The sequence below is a fragment of the Mustela lutreola genome, chromosome 14 (assembly GCF_030435805.1).
Source record: "Mustela lutreola isolate mMusLut2 chromosome 14, mMusLut2.pri, whole genome shotgun sequence".
In the NCBI taxonomy this organism is placed as follows: domain Eukaryota; kingdom Metazoa; phylum Chordata; class Mammalia; order Carnivora; family Mustelidae; genus Mustela; species Mustela lutreola.
In genome coordinates, this window is record NC_081303.1 from 42,747,998 (window position 1) to 42,772,358 (window position 24,361).

The following is a 24,361-nucleotide window of genomic DNA, read 5'->3' on the forward strand; positions in this document are numbered from 1 at the left end:
CAGTAATTGACCATTCGACAAACTTAGCAAATTGATTTCAGCAAACTGATCCTTTAGGAATTGGCATTCCTCACTGGCTTCTAGCAAGGAGCTTTTCTGTCATTTGGTGCTTGGTTGACCCCATGCTTTGGCTGACCCGAACAATCTGGATCCCTGATGGTCCCAAACATTTTCCTATAATGCATCCCTGCCCATTATCACTTGCCCTCTTATCCTTCTTCCCTCTTTGATTCCTACTAGTTCTGCCAGTCCTTTCTCCGACGTTCCCTCCTTGTCTCCAGGCCAGTCTTCATATTCTAATTACAGCTCGATGTTTCTAACTTTGATTCAGCTGTGGCTTAAAACTGACATTTAACCTCTGTCTTCAACACTAGACCTCAAGGTCCTCAAAGTCAGAGGTGGGTTCTTACTTGCCTCTGCCCCACCAGGTACCTGGTACCCGGTACCTGGCCCTGCACCTCACACAGTTAAAGCACTCAAGAAATGTTTGTTGACATTACATTCAAAAGCATCTAGTGATAAAATGTTTTAAAGAGGAATAATACTGCTCCACATCCGTATCTACTCTTAGAGCCTTTGTTTTGTCAAGGTCAGATTTTCACTGATTTTAAAGTTCTTAAGGAGAATAGAGCCTAGTGATTTTACTCTAGGCTCTTCCCTATCCTTAACCTGAAGTCATCATATTCTCAACCATTCAACAGAGGACAGTCAGGAGGGAAGGAAAGAATAAAAACTAGTCTCCTCCTTCCATAGGTTAGGACAGGAGATAAAGGTCACCATATATACAGACCCTACACGGGGCTGAGGAATTCATATCACTCAACTTTACTCTGGGGCCACAGACACAGTGCTAGGGAGCACAGGAGGACAGAATGTTGCCAGACCCCGGAGCATGGGCTCTGAAGTCAGATCCAGGCTATGTGGATTGAATCCTGTCTCCCTCAGATGGGAACTGTGTGTCCCCGGGGCAGGATACTCCACTCCTCTAAGCTTCAATTTCCTGTTTTTATAAAGAAGGAATGTAACTATACATGTGTCACAGACTTTCTGAGAGATAGCTGGGCTTGGTGCACAGTGGCACATAGAAAATATTTGAGAAAAATGTCAGAGAAAAAAGGATGGGATTGGAGTTGGCATGTGACCTTGACAAGACCAGAATTCCTGGAGTCAAAACATCATCATAATAATGATGGGGACAGAAATGTCTGACTCTTGATTTTGGCTCAGGTCAAGAACTCAGGGTCCTTGGATCAAGCCCCAAGCTGGGCTCTGTACTTAGTGCAGGGTCTGTTTATCCCTCTCCTTCTGCTCCTTCCCCTGCTTTCCCTCTTTTTCTCTCATAAATAAAAATAAAATTAAAATGGTGATTTATAATTACAATGATATTTGGCTGCAACACCAAGGTACTTCAATTAAAACCCAGGGCAGAGGAACAACCACTGGACTTGGACCAGGAACCATTGGTTAGGTCTTCACTGTGGACTTTGGTGATGGTAAGACCCACACCCCGAACAGAGACTCTCGTGCACACAAAGGCCTGTCCTGGGCATTCTTCTTCCCCTAGTTTTCCCTGTTTTCCAAAGAGGAACTTACCTACTCCCATGACTTTGACCTCTACCCATTAATCACTCAAAGACCTTTGGGCCCAACTGTCTTCTTATAAAGAGTATAAAAACTTACACATTTCATAAACTCAGTTGCTAATAAAAATCTTAGTCTGCCCTCTTCAGTCCCATACATAAATTTTGAGTCGTTAAGCCGACCTCCTTGCTCTGGTCACTAACAAGTGGAATTCCAGTGCTGAGCCTTAAAACTGTGAATATTTCTAAAAATCAGGGAAAGAAATATCAGCAAAATAAGGAGAAACTATTTTGTCTTCCCCTATAGCTTCACAAAGGCAGGTATCTGAATCTTAAAGGTGACCTTGCAAATGTTATTTCTGGACTTTAGAGATCATTGCTTTGCCACTTGAACAAAACCTTTAACTCTGGAAACATCTATAATTGTAATAGGTTATCTTCACAAATTAATTTTTGCCCAGGATAACACAAAACGTACATTTCTAATTTTGAGTGTGATAAATACCTGTGGGTTTTCTTTGCAAATCCATAAATGAATTCTTATACTTTTCATTTGTAATCCTGAAAGGAAACTCAAACTTTTCACTCTGTTGGATTTCTCTCTCTTTTTAAAAATACTTTATTGTTTATTTATTTATTTATGGGGCAGAAGGAGAGGGAGAAAGAGAAACTCAAGCAGATTTGACTCAGGGCTCAATCCCATGACGGTGAGATCATGATCTGAGCAGAAATCAGAAGTTGGATGCTTAACGAACTGAGCCACCCCTGTTAGATTTATTTTTCGTTCTTTTTTTTTTTCTTTTTAAGATTTTATTTTTTTATTTATCTGACAGAGAACAAGTGAGAAGGCAAGTACAAATAGGGTTAGGGGCACAGGGAGAGGGAGAAGCAGGCTCCCCGCTGAGCAGGGAGCCTGATGCAGGACTCGATCCCAGGATCCCGTGATCATGACCTGAGCTGAAGGCAGTCGTTTAACCAACAGAGCCACCCAGGCACGCTCTTTTTCTTTTATTTAATATCAGCTTTATCGAGGTGTAAGTGACTGAATTGCAAGATATTTAAAGTGTGTATCATGGTGATTTACATAGGTATTCTTTGTGAAAAGACTGCCCCCTCCCCCACCACTCATCTTGTTGATGAACACATCATTAGCTCACATATTTATCCTTTTCTTCTTGGTGTGAAGACTTATCTACTCTCTTAGCAAATTTTAATTATACAGTACGGTGTTACCAATATAGTCACCATGTTCTACATTAGATCCTTGGAACTTCTTCATCTTACAGATAAAATTTTATATACTTTGACCAAGCTCTCCCTATTTCCCCTAACCTCAAGCCCCTGGCAACCGATTGTTAGATTTCTTATTTAAGCAAAAATCCTTTTTTTTTTTTCAAGTATAAGATATAGTTCCCAAAGTTCAGATCAGTTTTCCAACTGCTTCCTTTGTATCTCCAATGCACCTTGAATCCAACATATCCCAAATGAAACCCACTATCTTCGCTCCAGCACCCTTGACCTCTATGTTTTTTGTCTCAGCTCGTAATCATCTCTATCCAGCCTTCCAGACTAGAAACATCAGTCATCCTAGCCTCCTCTCTCTTGCCCCCTCCCATATTCAGTCTCTGAGTCCTGTCACATTGCCACAGCAACACTGGAATCTGTCTCTCTCTCCTCCATCTCACTTCCATAGTCTGGGTTTATGTTCTCATAATTCCCTTCACCCACCCTAGAGTACTAAAACGCCTTTATACATCCATAAGCCAACTTCTAATATGACACTGTCATATTCCTAAAAAGTAATTTACTTAAAAATTCCAATGGTTCCAAATTTGCTAGATTTCCTTACCTCTCCCAACCCTCCCTCTGCTTCTACTCACTTAAAACACTGTAGTTCAACTTCATGGAGGTTTTCAAAATACATCCTGGATTTTTTTTTTTTTAAGATTTATTTATTTGACAGAGAGAGAGAAAGTGAGAGTATGCACAAGAATGGTGGGGAGAGTCTGAGGAAGAGGGATAAGCAGACTCCCTGTAGAGCAGGGAGCCCAAGACCCAGGGATCATGACCTGAGCTGAAAGCAGACACAACCAACTGAGCCATCCAGGTACCCCATTCTGGATTTTTTTTAAAACACTTGCAAGAATTTGCATATAATACCTCTTGTGACAGATGCTTTTACCTCCAACCTTCTCTTGATTCACTGTCCAGATCAAATATCACCTCCTTAATGAAGAATTGTCCAACTCCACTGAGAAATATCAGCCTCTTCTAAGCTCCCATAGTATTTTGCTGAGGCCTTAATTGTAATGGTATTGTTTCTGCTCACGTTTGCCTCCTAAAACAGACTGTGGACCCTTGAAGACAAAGAAGATGTTTATTCAACTTCCTAGTGCTGACCTGATACTATAACTGTTGTGTAACAGTTACCCAATAAATGTGAAATAAGTAAAACTCAATATAGTTTTATCTTCAGAGTGCAAATGACTAACTGCCTTCCTGAGGACCAAATGGAATAATGTCTATGAAGTGCTTCATTAATGTAGACGAGATAAATGATGCAGTGATCCCACTTCCCTCCCTAGTTCTCAGGCTATGTGGTGGCTCAGTGAGACCTGGGGAGCATCTGAAGTTCACCATCACTACTCCTTGTGGTCCTCCAGCGGAACCTTCACAGGATTCAGCAGACTACAGAGGATGGGGATGGAGGCTAGGACCTGTGGATTAAGATGACCCAAATTTGAGCCCCATTTCACTACAGTCCAATCCTATGATCTTGAAGAAGACATGTGAGCTCCTTGGGCCTCAGGTTCTCATTCTCTCAAATGATGATAGTAAACTTAGATCATCTTTCCTATAAAATCTAGAATGCTATTAGCTGCCCACTAAAAAACTAAGACTTCCCTAGTAAATGCCCTCATATTTCGATGACATTGTCACCTTTTAAATTCCTATAGAGGTGAGATCAATTCAAGAGCTATGGTCTTGAACTGGTGACGGGTCTCTGAACATAAATACTGTTGGCATGCACAGTGCAGTACAATTTGAGAGGTGCTGGGAGAATTCTCAGCCCCCAGATTTCTCCTTCCATTAGAGATTACTTTTTAAGTCCATGTATTTATTTTGTCTAAACTCTGCTTGCATGCCTCTTGAAACGGTGATATTCTTCTCCAGTCTCAACTCCTTTCTTGCAGCTACACACTCAATCACATCGCTTTCAGATTCCAGAAAGAACTTGCTTCCACACTTGCACCTCCTTCCTAAAATCTCTGTATCTATCAGCGTCTTCCTTGTGTACTCATATTAGATCCAAGTGTATCACTACACTTAATTCAAACTTTCCCTGATGCTTCTGCTCGTTCTGGATGCTCTGTCATTCTCTCTGTACTCCTCTATTTTAGGGATAGAACAGGACTCAGCTAAGAGTGGCTGAGGAATTGAAATAAGAACAATAGTACTGTGTCCTGCCCCACCAAGGAAGAAGGAAATCTCCAGAAGGAAGGGTAATCAGTGTTGTCCGATTCAGAAAAGTGGGGAAGAAAAAGGAGGTGAGAACAGTCAAGGCTTCTAGCTTCAGAAAGTAACTGGAGGCTGACCAACATCCTTCTTATTATCAAATCAAAAGATCTTTGCTGGGACACCTGGGTGGCTCAGTTGGTTGGACAACTGCCTTCGGCTCAGGTCATGATCCCGGAGTCCCGGGATCGAGTCCCACTTCACGCTCCAAGCTCCTCGGGGAGTCTGCTTCTCCCTCTGACCTTCTCCTCGCTCATGCTCTCTCTCACTGTCTCTCTCTCAAATAAATAAATAAAATCTTAAAAAAAAAAAAAGATCTTTGCTGTGGATGGTGAAGATGGGAAGGGGTTAATAAAATCTCCAAAGGGCCCTGTATCAATTTTTAGGATGCAGACTATAAAAACCGGGTCCTCTGCAAACCCCTTTGGACATTCTGATTTACCTCCTGCCTCAACTCCCCTGTGCAGAGAGATGGTAAGGAATCATTGAACCAACACACCTGACTTTTAGATACAATAACAAGAGTGACCTTCTACTTCCTTTCTGCTTCAGTTTATTTGTATGCATAATTATTCGCCCATTTATAACAAATAGTTGAGGCTTAGAAGGACTAAAAATACTTTTCAAATTATACAACACCCTAATGCAGGACTCCTGAAAAGATTTCTGCTGAAAATACCCCCAGGGTTTTGTCTTTCTTGCCCTCCTTAAAGGGCCAAACCACCAGCCTTTTCCCCCAAGGTACCCCAAATAACCCACTGACCTGGCAGGTAGCTGAGGAAGAAATAGAAGACTCAATCGTGGTCCCTTGGGTCGTTTCTCAAGGGGGAAAAAAAATTGCCTGGATCTGTAATAGTTTCAGTTCTTCCCCAGATGAGAGTTTCCCGAGTACCCTGAAGCTAGCTAGTCATTGCACCACCAAGAAGTCCCTGAATTCCAGCCATGTGGCTGGCTGCTCACAGATGGGCTAAGTTCTAATGGATGGGCAGAAACTTTTTATTGGCCTAGTGAATGATTAACAATGGAAATAAAGCACTGGTATTAACCTAATCCCCTTCCTGGGCACTAACCCTGCTTCCTGATAACATGTTGCAATCGTTTTTTCTCTTCTCTGCCAACCGTTTCCCCTAAGTGGAATGGTTGTATGAATTTGATACCAGAATTCTTTTTTTGTTTTCCTAAATTCAAAACAGACCTATATAATGCAGTCCACCTCGCCTAGAAAACTTGGATACCGTAGGGTTGAGATTAGCCCACCTTGAAGCACTTTCTAGGATGTTAGGTCCAGCAGGCCTTCCTGGAGCTCCCTGACTGGTGACTTTTCCCTGTACTGGTCTTCATTCCACCCCAAGACAGTACAGTGGTGGGGAATTTAACAAGTTTTCTGACTTCCTGCTATGGGCCCAGTTGCCTGGAACATAATCCATACTCGATACATACTCGATAATAGCTGATGGGACACAGCTATTAAAGGGCAGTTTTTCCTGAAAATTTCACTTTTTCTGTCATAAACACCAAAAGTCTCATAAAGGTCTCAGAAAAGAGTGGCGTAGAAACACCATAGAGGCTTTGACAGAGAATCAGGATTTCATCTCCTCTGAATGAAAAGTGGAAAAATGAGTAGATGAAAATGAGAAGGCTATAAGAGGTAAAGAAAACATGAGCCAAATCAAAAGGTGAGACCGATTTGCCAATTTGACAAGAATGAATGTAGAGGAGGATTCTGAATTGTGTCAAGTCTTGAGAGCTAAGTTGAAGGAAACACCACCTTTAAAGTTTTGTCTTCAAAATACCATTTCCCCATCTTTACTTTCCATAGGGAGGGCTTTTTCTTTACTTTCCATAGGGACTGTTGCAAATTTTTCTCTCTAGGTCACCAAATGGGCTTCTTCTCAGCAAGTGACCTTGCCTCCTACTCCCACTAAATAATCGTTCTACAGCAGCTTCTATCCACCTCACATTTTCTCTCTTAACCACTCTTTTTTTTTTTTTTTTAAGATTTTATTTGTTTGAGAGAGAGAGAGAGCACGTGCATGAGTGGGAGGAGGGGCAGTGGGAGAAGAAGTAGATAACCCTGCTGAGCAGGACCCTGGGATCATGACCTGAACCCAAGGCAGACCCTTCACTTGTAACCATCCCTCAGAACAACATACTGCTTAAAATATAACCTATGAGATATTATACTGGTCACTGAGCATGCTTAAATATAGCCTTAAGAAAAACATGTACTAACAACAGGCCTCTGGGGGAGAGGATGATATGGGTCCTTAAAGCTGAGCAGCTGGGAACGCCCGGCCCGCTCAGGGTAGAACGCTGCCTGCTTCATTCCTCTGTCAACTCCCCTTCTCCAGAGATCACCTGCAGTTAATCAAACCATCCCTTTGAATGGGCTCATTCAACTCTAAGTTACATACTACGTGACCAGACATATTTGGCCTTTCTTCTCATGTATCTACAAGACTCGTGGTCAATGTGTAACTTAGTTTGGCTCCTTTGTTGGTTGTTATCTACTTTCCAATAAATATGAGACTAAGGAGTTGTTTGGGTGACAGTTTTCTGTACTGTCGACCTCCGCTCCCTCTGCCTTACAGCGGACTTGGTACCTCATTCTTCTCTCCTGCACCCTCAGTAAATGGCAGTAACTGATTGAACCACCGGGGTACCCGTCTCTTTTAGTCGCTCTTCCCTTCAGAAGAGATCTGTTTGTTTTCTTATTTTCAATGCATCTTTCATCCTGAAGTGTTCCCCAAACCTTTCCAAAACCTCAAATTCCATTTCTGTTCTAAGATGTTTAACTTCTTAGGTTTCCTGTGTTTCCTGCCTACTCTTTCTCATTAAACTCTCCCAGCCGCTCCTATCATGGCCTTCCACTCTGGCTTCCTCCTCCCTTAGGGACACACCTCTTTCAGGCCAGTCCTTATCTCCAAATCCAAGATTTCTTAAACTCATCACGTGATTTCTCAGCAGCCCCAAACACTGCTCATGACCTCCTTTCTGAAACCCCTCTCTTTTGGCTTCCATTACCCTGAACTTCGTTGAATCCCCTCTTTCATGAAATGCTCTATCTTAGTTGTTCTTATCTCTTCTTATTCTTTCTCATCCCTTCCTATAGCTTTGTCCCAGATTCTTCTTTTCAAAAATTTTTCTCTCCATTCTCCTTAAAATTATTGTAACCACTCTCATGGCTTGAACTATTCCTTATAAGAAAACCACTCCATAACCACCTTGTTATCTCTGATTACTCTCTGAAATGCAGACTTAATGTTTTTTTGTTGCCCATCAGACATCCTACAAGTATATTTCATGCCACACATCCAAAGGGGAACTTCTCGTTTTCTGCCCAGAAGCTTCACCTTCTGACCCCTACAATAATCCAGGCTTCCAGGAATGGAATTTCAAACTCATCTTTAAACCCTTCCTCTCCCTCATCCTCCAATGTTCAATGAGTTGATAAATTGTTTTTATTTGATTTTCCCAAGTCTCTTGGGTCTGATATTCTCTCTCTTTCTCTGTTTCTGCTGCCATCATCCAATTTCAGTCATCACTGTCTCCTACATGGACTACTGCAATAGCTCCTATATGGTTTCTTTCCCTCTATTCTTTCCTACTTCTCCCCATACTACATGCTGTTGTGAGCAAAATCTGTATTCTGTCATTTTCACTTCTTTTCTTGATCTCCACTCACTGTTTACCAAATAAAATTTAAATTCTCTAATGTGCCCTTTAAAAGGCTCCACCAACTGGCTTTAATGTATCTGTCTACACTTCTCTCTCGTCACTTCCCATGCTTTATCTGGGCCAAACCCGGCCATCTGCCATTCCCTAAGTGGGCTCCATCTTTCCTGCCTCTCTGCCCAACACGTTTTTTAAAACTTACTATTACAAACTCAATTTAAAACATTAAAGGACTTGGGGAAACTGGGTGGCTCAGTTGGTTAAGCATCTGCCTTCCATTCAGGTCACGATCCCAGTCGGGCCCCACATCAGGTTCCCTGAGCAGCAGAGGAGTTGACTTCTCCCTCTCCTCTGCTCCTGCTCATATGCTCTTTTTCTCTCTCTCTCTCAAATAAATAAGTAAAATCTTAAAAAAAAAAATGTAAAGAACTTTAAGAGCATAAACACCTGGAGTTTCACCATCGTAAGATCCTGTTTTTCTCTGTGCCCTCCTTTACAAGAAGAAAGGTTTTATAGAAATGCGATCATAAGTTCTTATTATTCTGTATTCTACTTGTACTTAGCATTTTTTTTAATTTTCTGTTGGTAATTACAATAAGAGGTTGCATTACATTTGATGGGCCATAATTTACTAAAAACATTCCTAAAATTGGACATTTCAAATGTTTACAAGGTCTCCCAGTATGGACAATATATACAATAATAGAATGAATATCTTCAAATTAGAAATCATTTTGCTCAAGTTAGATGAAGCTAAGGAATGGATTTACTTGGTTCAAAAGCTTATGGCTCTTTATGATGCTCTTACTACATTTCTCAAATCTTTCCACTTGCAACATCTTCTCTAATCTTTGTCTCTCAATCCTACTCACTTTTAAAAGCCCAAGAACTGTGACTCTTCTTAATGATTTTCCTGCCTCCTCCTCTTCCAGACAGAGGGTCTCCTTCTTGAAGCTGAACTCCCCCCGCTCACTGTTCTGTGAAAGTTGTTTATTTCGTTCTAACTGCCCTCAATTAATGATGTACATATACCTGTCTTGTGTCTATTAATAGAATGTGGGTTACTTGAGAGTTTCTTATTCCTATTTCTATTCTCCTTCATAATTTCATCTAGGTACATTCCATTATTTCAAGCTCTCTTTTGTATTTTGTTTGTATTTCATCCAGATTTCCTATGTCTTTTGGTAGGGGTCAGAGTGAGAGACAGAAGAAGTTTGTCATATTGTCTCAGTATGACATCATGATAGGAAAACCTATCCTACCTCAGGATTCTGGCTTCTTCTGCCCTCTAATAAGACAAAAAGAAAATATATTCACTTATATTTCACCATCTCAAATTTACCAGGCAGGAATAGGTTTCATCCAGAGGTGGTAAGCAATATTACTGCGGAAGATTTAGAAATTTGGGTTTCATAAACAAGATAGAGGGGAAACTGAAAGAGAGTTTAAATCCTAATTCTATTTTTGTCTCAACAGGTCATTTCAAGGATGTAACTGTTGTGAATCTATTTTATCAAAATGAGAGGTTAATTTTTGCTTCATAGGTCTTGGTTAATCTGAGGTTATGTTTTGCCTCACCATTCATCTCTCATTAAAATATGAGGCATACCCTTAGCTGAGATCTGAGCTTCCCATTCTCCTTACAGACAGGACATTAGACCCTCCATTCCCCATTGATGTGCTAATTCTGGTCTTAAACAGACAATGGCCACACATGGTGTTTCCACATTCTGAGAAACACACATACACGCGCACACACACACACACACACACACACACACACGGTGGTTTATGCAACTATAGTTGATTTCTATGAAGTTGAGTTTCAGTCTAATGAGAGAAAATTCCAAAACTAGTTTTAGAACCAAGAGAAAATTTATTCCTAGGTGCATTTCTATTACCCAGATTACCCAGTCTGCTCAGTTATGACGTCAGGACAACATTTTTGCCTCTAACTCAGCTTTTTTGTTTTCCAGAGAGTATTTCAGTTCCTCCATTGTTAAGTTATTTTCCTTCAGTCTTTGCACAAAGTTCTCTATGGCTTTGCAAAGTTCTTTATTCTCCTGAAAGGCAAACTGAAGAAAAGAAAAAAAAAATTAAGTTATAACCTAAGAACTGAGATCCAGCTGTATAGTCTGAAGCTAATGAGTATTGCTTAGGTCCCTGACTTGGGGCTGAGAATCCGGCCAGCTTAAATACAAATCTGGGTCTTCAACATGATAAATCCTTTAAGTCATCTGGCTTTTATATACTTATTATTATCTCAGCAATAAGTATAAATGAAAAGAGGCATCTCAATGAAAATGACCTGATCCATGGTTTTTGGAATCTAGAAGAATTTCAGAGACTTTTCACAGCAATATGTCTAAGTCTAAGACACGAGCTTAGAAAGCTTGCTCTATAAAGTCCACAAGTCCTTAACTTCTACCAACAAGGTGGTAGAGGTGTTGCTGATGATGGTGGTGAATGAGAACTCAGGTATGTAAAAATGTGAGTTAACAGTTTATGAGCCCCCTTGTAACAACCCTTCAGATATAGACTGAGCATGCACCAAGAGTGATGCCAGGCCCTGGAGATACCACTGTGAACAAGACAGACGACAGCCTGCTACTTACAAGTGCCTTCTCAAAAGCAGTCTGTGGAATTGGCTTGGGAGCTTCCTGGATCAATTCACAGATGGGAAGTGCACTGCTCCACTCCCCGTCAACGCACTGTTGGTCCCGCGTGCCCACTAAGTGGTACCTGAACAGAAGTCAGAATGGCAGCAATAGGGGTGCCTGGGTGCCTCAGTGGGTTCAGGCCTCTGCCTTCGGCTCAGGTCATGATTCCAGGGTCCTGGGATCGATCCCTACATCAGGCTCTCTGCTCAACAGGGAGTCTGCTTCCCCTCTCTCTCTGCCTGTCTCTCTGCCTACTTATGATCTCTGTCTGTCAAATAAATAAATAAAATTAAAAAAAAAAAAAAGAATGGCAACAACACTTTCTAAAATGGGCAACCAACGCTGGTTCTGTAGAGTTGTATTTCAGTATTTCCTACTGTGATAGAATCCACTTCCTTGAGCCTTAATGCATGCTAAGTGATTTCATTCTGTAGAGTTGTATTTCAGTATTTCCTACTGTGATAGAATCCACTTCCTTGAGCCTTAATGCATGCTAAGTGATTTCAGTATACCAAACAGTAATCAACTAAAACCATTCTCCTTGGGGGTAGAGAGGGCACAAGTGACAATGCAACCCATAAAACATGGAGAAGTGAGAAATTCTGAATATGTGTTTTCACACAGTTGTTGGGTGGGGAGGGAGAGGGAGGAAGCATGTCATCATTCAATAATTTAAAAAAGCATCTGCCATCCACTTTCTAAAGAGGAGTGGAAAGCTAGAGATAACCCTCAAATAAGTCTTACAAAGGAGCTACAGCTTTTAATCAGAAAAACACGAGAGCTGACTGCAAACCCACTAGAAGTATATAACGAGACTGAAATGCTAATGTGGGGACATGACACTGAGGTAGGAAGACGGAATGAAGCCAAGGAAAGAGTAGATCTGTAAGGCGGGTGATTAGGTAGTCTAAATTAAGGTTAGACTTCAATTAGGATGTATTAAATCATTCTCCTTTTATTTTTTTTAAAGGAATATATATACTCAAATGTATATATACAAATCTGTTGGGGGGCAGGCTGGAATAATAAATCATTCTCTTTCTGCAGTTCCATATGGCCTATATTTCTTTGAGCTTTTATTCCAAGATTCTTTAGAAAACCCTACATTTTAAGTATCTTCTCTAGGATAAATAAGGGGATCAGTCTATCTTCTAGAGCTTGGGGAGAGCTGGTAGTGAGCTAAAGCAGCTCTAAAAATCAGAATGAGCTCAGATTGCTGAGGCAGTAGAACATAGGGGCATTAGGTGAGATGGACTGGGTCATTCCCCAAAACAATGCTATGGTCAATGCACAAGTTCTTGCATTTGAACGGCTGCGGCATATACTTACTTGTCTTCACAGTGATAAGTAATGGTAGATCCTGAGTTGAAATCTCTTCCTTCAAAATAGCCATGAGCTGGATTCCCAGGAGGGCCACAGTATCCTGAGAAACAAGAGTACAAGGGTGACAGCACCCTCTAAGTATAACCATCCATGTGGGATCTGGGGACACTCTCTCTGTTCATTTCCTTCTGGTCAAATCGTATTTATCCATGGGAAAAATCCCCTCCCCCTGCTTATCCTCTGAGTTATTAACAGTTTGAGAGAGCTTTCTGATTGGCATGAGCTTGAGGAAAGGAAGTTTACGTTGCAGAGACTGTCAGGGGACAAGAATCAAAAAATTAAACCAGAGGTAGACATAGGAGAAGTAACTCCCTGAGACAGGAGATAAATGGTCTGAGTTCAAGAGGACACTGGCATTCTCGTGGGACAGAATTGTGCAATATGAGAACTTCAGAAACAGGAGAACACAGTGGGGAGCAAACAAGAGGAGTCTATAAAGAGAGCTGGACAAAGAAGTAGATGTTGTGAATTTCAGCTCTGGCTCTTCCATTAACCATTATTTCATCCTTCTTGGCTTTCTTCTAAGCTATAAGATGAGCAGCTTAAATAATATTATCTCCAAAGTCCCTCTGAGCTCTAGCATTGAGTCTAAACACAGGGATCAGGAGTAAGTTAAGAATGATTATGTAGGTGAATACTTATGGAAACATAAATACCTTCAGAACAAATAGTTGAGCAAAACCAGCAGGCATAAAAGAACATGTATTAGTACAGTACATAGTATATAATACTTTGCATTATAATAATACATACTAATGGAAATGTAATTATAATAGCAGCATATAATACTATTTTTTAAAATACACTCATGCATAATCATATATGAACAGAAAAAAAAACCTGAAGATTACATATCAAAGTATTCTGTTATTTCTGAGTAGTAGGTTTGTAGGTAATTAAATGTTTTCTTTGTTTTCTTCTACAACACAGGTGTTTTCTTCAAGCAGTTAATAACTTTTGATGGCTTTTTTTTTAAATTTTATTTCTTTATTTGTCAGAGAGAGAGGAGCAAGAGGGAGCACAGGCAGACAGAGAGTCAGGCAGAGGCAGAGGGAGAAGCAGGCTCCCTGGGCTCAGCAAGGAGCCCAATATGGCACTCGATCCCAGAACGCTGGGATCATGACCCGAGCTGAAGGCAGCTGCTTAACCAACTGAGCCACCCAGTTAATAACTTTTAAAGAGCCTAGATGTCCATTGACAGATGAATGGATAATGAAGATGTGACATACATATATATACAATGGAATATTACACAGCCATCTAAGAAAATGAAATCTTGCCATTTGCAACTACAGGGATGGAACTAGAGGGTATTACCCTAAGTGAAATAAGTCTATCAGAGAAAGATAATTTTCATATGATCTCACTGATACATAGAGTTTAAGAAACAAACTAGGATCATAGGAGAAGAGAGAGAAAAATAGAACAAGACAAAACCAGAGAAGGAGACAAACCATAAGAGACTCTTAATCATAGGAAACAAATTGAGGGTTCCTGGGTGGGAGGAGGCTTGCGGGAGGGGGTAAATGGGGTAAATGGGTGATGGACATTGGGGAGGGTATGTGTTGTAATGAGCACTGGGTATTATAGAAAACTGACGAATCACAGACCTGTACCCCTGAAACAATACATATATGTTAATTAATTGAGTTAAACAAAAAGATCAAAAACTGAGTTCAAAAGCTGTATAGAGGAAAGGAAAAAGAATTTTAATGAATTGATTAAGGATCTCCAGTTTATACAGCTTTTCTGGTGGCTTTTAAGCATGCTGTTTTGAATTGAAGAAGATGATATAGATCTTGCATCTAAACAGAAAAAAATCTGCTTTAATCAGGGACCTCAGGAGCATCCCCTAAAATTGGGCAATGAACTGACGCAAAAAGACAGAGACTCTGCATTTCCGTGTGAGGATAGGAAGTATTGAATTTAAAGAGTAAAACAGAAAAGGCTGGTGGAAATAAATACTTTAAACTTGTTCAAGCTAATGTTGATGGTATGTGCATGTAATTTAACTGTGTGTCCTATATATGCATGTTTTAAGTAACCACAAACTCCCTAAAAGAGGCTAACGATAGTTCATATTTTTAAACTGCCTATCTGCTATATCCTTTACAAAAATTAACTCAAAATGGATCATAGGGTTGAATGTAAAATACAGAACTATGAAATACCTAGAAGGTAATGTAGGAGAAAACCTAGACAACCTTGGGTATAGGGAGGGACAACATTTTAGATACAGCTGTAAAGTCACCATCCATGAAACAGTTAATCAACTGGAATTCATTAAAATTTAAAACTTCTGTGCTATGAAGGACATATGAAGAGAATGAGATGACCAGCCATAGGCTGGGAGAAAATATTTGCAGAAGACAAATCTTATAAAGGACTGTTATCCAAAGTATACAAAGAACTCTTAAAACTCAACAAGAAGAAAACCACCTGATTAAAAAATGGGCCAAAGACCTTAACAGACACCTCACCAAAGACGATCTATACAGATGGAAAATGAGTGTACATCATCAAGAAATATAAATTAAAACAACAATGAGATACCGCTACACAACTATGAGAATGGCCAAAATCTGGAACACTGATCACACCAAATGCTGATGAGGATATGGAGCAACAAGACCTCTCCTCCATTGCTGGTGGGAAAACACGATGATATAAGCACTCTGGAAGGCAGTATGACGGTTTCTCACAAAGTTAAATATCTTAAGATCCAACTACTGCACTCTTTGGGATTTATCCAAAGGTGTTGAAAACTTATGTCCCCACAAAAACCGGCACCTGATATGTATAGCAGCTTTATCCATAATTGCCAAACTTTGGAAGCAGCCAAGATGTCCTTCAGAACTAACCAGGTGACAGATATTAAGGACTGCACATGGGGTGATGGGCACTGGGTTTCATACACAACTAATGAACCGTTGAACATTACATCAAAAACTAATGATGTACCAAATGCTGGCTAATTGAACATTATTATAATTAAAAAGGTCAGTGGTTGAGAGGTAGGGAAGGTAGAGAGATGAATAAATGGAACACAGAAAATTTTTAGGGCTGCAAAAACACTCTGTATGATATTATAATGGTAGCTATATGCCATTAAGCATATGTCCAGACCCACTGAATGTACAACACCAAGAGTGAATACTTAGGTAACTATGGATTTGGGGTGATCACGATATGTCAATATTGGTTCATCCTTGAGAAAAAAAAAGGTACTACTCTGGCAAATGGTGTTGATAAATCTTTAATGTTAGATATGTACCTTTCCAAATAAACTTAATTTTTTGTTTTATATTTTTAAATTTAAAATTCTGCTCAGAGTTACATTGTAATTCCAGTCCATCCATCCAGGGTCATGGCATATCTTTTCTTTTATTTAAGTATTATTTTAGGTCCTTCAGTAAATTTTCATATAGGTCTCATGAGTGAAATTATTTTACATTTCAGTATTCATCTCATAATTATTAGAAAGTAATACTATTGATTTTTCAATATTATTTAGTGTCCAAGAATAACATTTTTAGTAGAATTTCTTGGATCTTCCAAGTATATTTGACAAATAAATATATCCTGTGACCCACCAATCATTCTAGAAATCCAGACTAAAGAAATAATAGCATAGGCCCCAAAATATATGTATGTGTATACATTTATATAACATTCACTGAAGCATTATAATAGCAAAAATACAGAAATAGAATAAATGTTCATCAACACAGAGATGTGGAATAAATTATGGCACATCCACATTATTATTTAAAAGCAGGAGATAGAAAAAAAATAAAAGCAGGAGCCACATATACTGATCTGAACTAGATTTCCATGTGTAATGTTACACCAAAAATAAGCAATTAAAAATACATGAATTCCCATTTTTTGTACGTATATACATGTGTCAATATGTGTGTATGCTTTTATTTAAAATGTCTGCATAAACGTAAAAGTCATACAACAAATACATCCAACTAAGTCTCTCTGAGAGTCGTGAATTACTGTGTTAGAAGGAGGTACTTTCTTTCAATTCTTATTTTGTGTAATTTGGCAGTGGATCAGTTACTGTCCTTGCCCCCTGTTTCTGTGTATTCTTCAAATAAGAACTTTAAGTCATTACCATGAAATTTTTTTAAAAAATGTCAGATGCCCCAAACTATCCCATGTTGGACTTAGTAGGACAGGAATCCTAATTTAAAGGTGGGGGCGGGGAGGGTTTATTGTTTGGATGTTGTTTGTTTCACTGGAACACATCATTCAAGGTGAGGCTTGGCTCTGTGAGCCCCACTTGTTTCTTGGCTGCTTCCTAGCTCCCAAAGCTTCCCAGGCACCGAAAATGAGGTTATCTGCTCAGTGTCTTTGGATTTACACTTATTTCTCTCCTACTTACTGCTTTTGCAGACAGGCAAGGGAGGCATCCAGGTGTGGTTGTCCAGGCACTGACTCCAATTGCTGCCCTTAAGAATGTAGTCTTCATTGCACTTAAAAGTGATTTTGTCATTCACGTTGACAGGACCCAGGGAACTGGGTTCGCCATTCACCAGCACAGGGTCAGGACAGTGGCCCACTGAAGAAGAAAATGGGAAGTGATCTGAAAGGACACCTGCAAAAGCAGGAATTTCTCAGGCTTTGCTGAGAAATCAGAACTAAAGCAGAGCTTTTTAATAGGGACTGCAAACTGCACTAGTCCGTAGTACCAAATCCGACCGACACTCGATGTGAAAAGAGCTGGCTGGCCTGAGAGTGGCAGGAAAGGTCTTGGTCATGCACAAGGGTGAGAGTTGGCACTTGAACTTACGAGAAGTAATTAAGCATAGAACTGGAAATGATCAATAGTGTGTTTATCCTCCTGTCAAGCCCTGCTGAAAACTCTTCACTCTATGTTTGAGGCAAGGGTTCCCTTCCTTCCATCAGCCAAAGGTCCACATCACTCGTCATGTTTTACTTTGTTTCATTTTGCTTTTCTCAGGTTAAAAAAACAAAAACAGAAACAAACAAACAAAAAACCCCGGAGAAAATGCAGAGAGAGATGACTTTGGTCATATAAATAAAGGACAAACATACTGGTCTGGAGAACAAACCGAGCTAGTCCTAAAAATAGTAGTAATTACGAGGATATTAACTAGTGATTCTCTGTCTCTACAGACACCACAAATGAGTGTTGTGAACTGGAGCAAGTCATTTGGACCTCAGTTACCACATTTGTACGTTGAGAACATAAATTTTTCCCAGTTCAAAAGTTATATAATGGATAAAATACAACATGACATATTTACTTCAAAATAATAATAATGCAAACAGAACTGTAGAAGACAGAAGATTAATTATATGTGGGTAATTGTGGAAGATAAGTGGTAAGTATGTATGAGTTGATTTTAATCTCCCTTTTGTATATGTTTAGATATTTTTAAACATAAAAATTTTAAAGGAGTATAGTATTAAACAAATTGTAGCCCAAAAAAGGTAGTTTTAATATATGGAAGAAATTCTTTTCTTCCTGCAGGGTTGATTGTGTCTATTAATTCAATCAATTAATCAATTAATGGAATCAGTACTGAGCAAGAGCCGATCCTGTAGCTTCTAAGAGAAGTTCCACCCAGGCGCTTTAAAAATGAATTCATAGAAATTGAGAATTTTCTCTCCTTTTTTTAAGGATTTTATTTACTTATTTGACACAGTGGGAGAGAGAAAGAGAGAGAGAGAGAGAGCGCACAAGCACAGGCAGGCGGAGTTGCAGAGGGAGAGGGACTGAGCAAAGAGCCGATGCAGGGCTCGATACCAGCACCCTGGGATCACGACCTGAGCCGAAGGCAGAGGCTTTAACCCACTGCGCCCAGCAGGTGCCCCAAGAATTCTTTTCTTATACAGTTTGAACATGGCCAAATGGAAGTAGGATGTGAAAGAATCCAGTAGGATGACAAGATATACAAAGAAACAGGAAAATCAAACTTACGGCGACATGTGGGAACAGGAGCATTCCACTCCACAGAGGCATTGCAAAATAAGGTTTTCTCTCCTACCAGGTGGTAGCCCTTGATACAAAGGCAAGTCCCCAGAATTTGTCCTTCTACCTCCTTTATAACAATTATGCCATTTTCCACAAAGGGAAGTTCTGGACAGCTCTCTGTTGGAAGGAAAAAAGATTCACTTGACATGTCATGTGCCATGAGGAAACCTTGTTAGACCACCGTCCAAGTGCCTTTTTGCTGGATTGTGGCTACTCTTCCATGTCTATGTCTATCCACTTCCCTCCCCTCCCAATAATTCCCAAAGTTTCTTGTTTTCAAAAGGGTAACTGGATTCACTCAAATTCAGCTATAAGTGAGGTGCCTGGGTGGCTCAGTTAGTTAATCAACTGCCTTCGCCTCAGGTCATAATCCCAGGATCCTGGGATGGATCCCCACATCAGGCTCTCCTCTCAGCGGTGAGTCTATTTCCCCCTCTCCTTCTGTGATCTCTCTTGCTTTCACTCTCTCTCAAATTAATGAATAAAATCTTTAAATTAAAAAAAAAAAACTCAGCCATAAATAAATAAAATCTTTTAAATAAAAAAAATTTCAACCATAAGTTATCTACCTCTAAAGAAACAATCCCCTTTCCAAAGGGTCTTAACAGATAAGACCTCTCAATATTTTGAAACTGGTACTTTTTGCTCCCAGAACAGAAAAGGAAAGTTAACTGTTAACCACCCATGTCATAAAGCAGAATCATCATTAAATATTTACTAAGCCCTTGTGGCACCTGGGTAGCTCAGCCGATTAAGATCAGATCATGATCCTGGGGTCCTGGGATCGAGCCCCACATCAGGCTCCCTGCTCAGTGAGGAGCCTGCTTTTCCCTCTCCCTCTGTTATGCCCCCCCACTCTCTCTCCTACTCCTTGTCAAATAAATAAATTTTGTTTAAAAAAACACATTTTACTAAGCCCCTCTGAGTACATTGCATTAGGCCAAGCAATTTGAGATTTTCCAATAAAGGAAATACATTTCATTGATTAAACTTTCATTAAAACCTTAGACCTGATATCAAGTGCCTTATAAACCAGACTTAAGCATACGCACCGTCTGAGGCAGAAATCAGCCACACAACCACAAGATAGCACACAAACCAAAAAACCATCTTGTGATCAGTTGCTTGGCCCAGGCTGGAATGAACACAAACCAGACAACACCTGGTTTAGATAAAAGCGGATCTTCTCACACAGCTTAGGATACCAACCACCTCCCTCCTAGAGAAGAGGTTGTCCTGATTTCTCTCCCTTGGAAGAATTAAAAAAAAAAAATGCTACAGCAGGAAATCTGAACAACTATGAGGAAATTAGAGCTGGGAGCGATTCTGCAAAAACATGAAGCGGGGGAGAGGCTGACAAGCTGCCAGTTTTAAAACTCGGTTTTAGAAATTGCCAGGGTTCCGTTATGCAAATCTAGTTGACCAGTTCCTGTGAACTGCACGCTTATCCTGCTACCACAGACTTGGACCAGAGGGTTTAGCCATGACCCTCAGTTCTGTCAATATTTGCTAGTGTTTACAGTCCAGCTTCTGCAACGCCCTCCAGCTTTGCAGGCGGGGGCGGGTGGACCGATCTGTAGTGCTTTCCCAACTGAAACCCAGCTCTGAGGGCCATCTCCCCTTCATTTGTCACATACCAGGTGTCCTGGCAGCACCGAACTCTGAAAACTGGCAAGCTCAAGGAAGTGAACTAACCTCACCTTATCTCTGACCTCCCAGATCTACAGCTTCCCAGCAAACCTGAGAAAAAACTCCAAAGTCCTGTAGCAACACGTGTCCATATCTGCCAGGCCTGCGCCCAGGTTCCCATTCTTCGGATCTTTGGGGGCCAGGGTTTAGCCTGAGTCCAGAGTCAACGAAATGAACCAAGAGGGAGTTGAGGGAAAAGCTTTAGTCTCAGGAATTAAAACATGTGAAATTGCTTTGGGGCTCCCACCTTCTTCTTCCTGACTATTATAGCAATTATCTGGTTGTCCCTGCTCCAGTGATAAAATTGGGAGTAAAGATCCTCCAAATTTTTAGGTTTTAATAAAATAATATAAAGCATCATAATACACATAAAGCATAAGGACCCAGTAACGTCTTAACCATTTTTCTCTTCTCCATCCATTATCATTACTTTATGATTTGTTCATGTCTTTTGCCCACACAAGACTGTTAACAACTCAAGCATGAGGGTCCTGTCCCATGTGTATTTCCTTTGCAGGCACTCCATAATGCAAAGCAGAATTGTCTGCTAGGTAAATAAGAGCAATGCGGGACAAATAAAAGAGAACATAATCATACAGAAACTCTAGTAGAGTTCCTCAAATCCATACCAATAATTTATCACTTACTATATACTGCCTTTATGGTTTTTCCATAGCTTATCCTCACTCAACAAATATGTGAGTTCCTATAGTGCAAGGGTCTTTCATTTTTTTAAGATTTTTATTTATTTATTTGTCAGAGAGAGAGAGAGCACAAGCAGGAGGAGCAGCAGGCAGAGGGAGAAACAGACTCTCCGCTGAGTGAGGAGCTCAATGCAGGACTCGATCCCAGGACCCTGGGATCATAACCTGAGCCGAAGGCAGACACTTAACCAACTCAGCCTAACCAACTCAGCCACCCAGGCGCCTCTGCAAGCACCTTTTAAAGTGTGGTTCTCGAAAGGGTAAATAACATGACACTCATATAAGTATACGATGAAAATGTGTCAAAGATTTTATTCAGCTCATTAGTCATAGAAACATTTAGATGCTACAACTAATTCAAAGAAGAATTTGAGGAACAGATTTAAATATTCAGGTCAAAGGCCTTCTGAAGTGACTTCTCTAACTGATGTAAAACTGTTTAATATCACACATGGCAACAAACTATAATATTTGGAATGAGCTTTTCCAACTGATAGAAATTTATTGAATCTCTACAGGACAAAATGCATTTGCCTTATCAGGAATATTTGCATTGTTTTCAGAAAAGAATCATCTGCATTCCTATCCATTTTCTACAAATGAACTAGTCTTATAGAGTTGTAAAAAAAAACCCTAATTAATAGAAAGTCAATCAAAATTACACACTCCCATGAAATCAACAACCCCAGAGAGGGTCTATAATACTGTTACCCATGGAAAAATTTATTCAGCAATTTCTTTTTTGTCTCTCTTGTCAGGTTTGGAGTAATTTTATTTAACATACCACATAGTCTATTTCTTGAAGCATATAAATTCTCCAGCAGCTAATATATATGTTTGTACAATAAATGATTTTAAAAATAGTGAAAGAAAATTTTGCTGACTCTTAAAATTAGGAATTTGTTTATTCCTAAATGATGAATTCCTAAATTCCTAATAAAATAGAGCATTACTACAGGAAATAATTGCAAATAATCCTTCCTCTCAATGGTTTATTTTAGATTCAGATGAGGGCTTTAGAAAGATACCATATTATGTATAATATTGTCTTATTTCTCTATGAAATATAAAAATATTTACACTAAGTGAGATATATGGAGACTATAAATATCCTCATGAAGTTTAGGTCATATTTTCCTGTCAAATAAATTGGAAGAAAACTTTGTTTTCAAAGCTTTTTGGATTGGGGGATTACATATAAGGGATTTTAGGATTATACATTTTATTACAAGTGTCCAGGCTTAGCAAAATTAATAAATGAGAATTCACAAATCCTTCTAGACCTTTGGACATTAAGGGCAATTTGATCAATCCAGATTTTCTGGAGAACTGAGGTAACAGGGAAAGTGCTGAAGTTGTCCTGACTGGTTTGCTTGCTCAGGAAAAGAATGAGCAGACAGGAAGTGAGCCGGGAAGGCTGCTGGGCTTAGGCTAGCAGGAGGTACAGGGAGTTAAACTTTGTGTGTGTGTGTGTGTAAGGTTTTAAGAGAATTGGAAAAAGATGACTTTAAATTCTCTAGTAGGTTATGATTAGATTCCCTTTGGTCTTTGTCAAGGCAATTCAGAAAAAGTTTAAAATATTTTTCTAATGATTTTTTTAATGTATTAGTTGTTTCCTGAATGCTTCACCAAAAAAAAAAAAAAAAACTTGGGCCAGAAAACTAGCCTTTATGCAGATTCTACGAGACTAAAACTCATAGAAATTTTTTAAAGCCCTAATTGTTCATGAAACAAAAACAAAAACAAAAACAAAAAAAGAAGGCTCTAACAGGGTTTGAGTAAAATGACTCAGGAATTTAAATTTGGAAAAGAATGGTTAATAGACTTTATTAAATTGTGCCCAGATACTATTTCTCTTTCCATCAAATTCTGAAAAGGCAAAGGACAAATGAGGAGACACTCTGGCATGAAAATTGAATGTAAAATAAGGTAAAAGGGTCACTACGGAAGAAAATCCAAATGACTAAAAAAGCTGTTCTCTGAAAGTAGCCTGGATGCTCAGTGAAGGTAATACCTGTTTTGAGGCAAGGCCCTATTAGCTCTGGAACACTGCTTCTGAGCATCCTGTGCTTATGAAATTATTTCCTTTAATCGTGAGGAGAAGCTGATCTCTGGAATCTGACCAAGTCTTTGCAGGGAAGGTACAGCATACCAGCAAGAAGGTATCTAGGTGCCCTTGGGAATTCAGAAGGGAGCTCAGAAGTGAGGTGCTCTGCCTGTGGTGACGGGAATGGTGTGACACTGGCTTAATGAGCACAAAAGATGCATCAGGTACCTTGAGGTGCCTTGAGATTAAGAAAAAGAAATTATCACTCCCTACACTCCTGCCCCTAATGCTCCAGAGGTTAGTGAAGCTATCCTTGTTACAATCCACTCAAATTCCTAAGTATTCTACAATGTCTGGTTTTTAAAAAGTAAGCATTTCAGAATCCCACAAATTCTTCCCCTCTGCTTAAAGAAGTTAGTATCAAATGGATGGATTTTTTTTTTTTTAATGTTGAACAAAAGAAAGGGAGATGGGATATGTGTGTACATTATCATCTAACTCCTGCTTTGCTACCCTGAGGTCGGGTTGTATGTGAAAGTGATGCATATCTACCTTTTGTCAGGGAAAGGGGCCTCAGCTTTTGTCAAATTCTCAGATGAGTTCAAGACAGTGAATGTAGGTTGGACGGCGGGAGTACTTCAAGGCCGTAAAGCATGATGATGGGCCATTGCTGGACTGCCACAGGAAGTGCCAGGGGGCCTGTCACTGACCAGGGCAAGCTAGCAAGGCCAGCCTCCTCACAGAGTGTGCCCAGGAAAGATCCTGGAGAGGCTGAAGTCATGGGGACGGGGATAATTAAGGCTACAGAAATAAGCCAAATAGTGACCGTCACCCAACAATGGAGCACTCTCTAAGGAGTCATTCTAATTCTGGTATCTTTATGAAGTTTCTAGCTAGATTTAAAAAAAGCATGTTATATGTTTGTTGGACCCTCACTGTTACACTTCTTACCATTTACCTTGTTCTGAGGTATGGGCTTTGATAAGAACTACATCAGTGTCAAGGTAAGTCACTTAATAAGGGTGTTCATTCACGAATTTGTGAAGTAAGAATGTGCCCAGACGTGCTTATCCTTCTACAAATGATGGCTTGATGGC

At 39.8% G+C, this 24,361-nt stretch overlaps 2 protein-coding genes across 6 annotated transcripts in view; both read right to left on the bottom strand.

The window, feature by feature from the left end:
• LOC131814842 (C4b-binding protein alpha chain-like) overlaps positions 1-6,069 on the bottom strand; it is a 56,679-nt gene extending 50,610 nt beyond the window's left edge. The window contains exons 1-2 of one of the 5 annotated variants that reach the window (XM_059146224.1): positions 5,860-6,066; positions 3,763-3,937 (exon numbers count right to left, since the gene is read on the bottom strand). The gene's annotated coding sequence lies outside the window, so the exon portion shown is untranslated. Of the gene's footprint in view, positions 1-3,740; positions 3,938-5,859 lie in introns of all 5 variants that reach the window. The other 4 variants (XM_059146223.1, XM_059146228.1, XM_059146227.1 and 1 more) reach the window with 4 other exon arrangements.
• Positions 6,070-10,624: 4,555 nt separating this feature from the next.
• On the bottom strand, positions 10,625-20,146 carry C4BPB (complement component 4 binding protein beta). Its single transcript, XM_059146619.1, has 6 exons — positions 19,877-20,146; positions 18,771-18,941; positions 17,208-17,384; positions 12,761-12,854; positions 11,387-11,513; positions 10,625-10,846 (listed from the first exon to the last, which is right to left on the bottom strand). The coding sequence occupies exons 1-6, from the start codon at positions 19,932-19,934 to the stop codon at positions 10,703-10,705; spliced, it is 771 nt and encodes a 256-aa protein (XP_059002602.1). The 5' UTR covers positions 19,935-20,146; the 3' UTR covers positions 10,625-10,702.
• Positions 20,147-24,361: the final 4,215 nt, after the last annotated feature.

Bases quoted from the DNA above. Each gene is read 5' to 3' on its own strand.
- C4BPB (XM_059146619.1), bottom strand. From the start codon at position 19,934: ATGGTTTTTTGGTTTGTGTGCTATCTTGTGGTTGTGTGGCTGATTTCT. The intron at 17,385-18,770 runs GTAAGTTTGATT...TTTCTTCTTCAG, and splicing joins TCCTGTTCCCACATGTCGCC to TGGGCCACTGTCCTGACCCT. The intron at 11,514-12,760 runs GTAAGTATATGC...ACTTCTGTTCAG, and splicing joins ACTTATCACTGTGAAGACAA to GTACCACTTAGTGGGCACGC.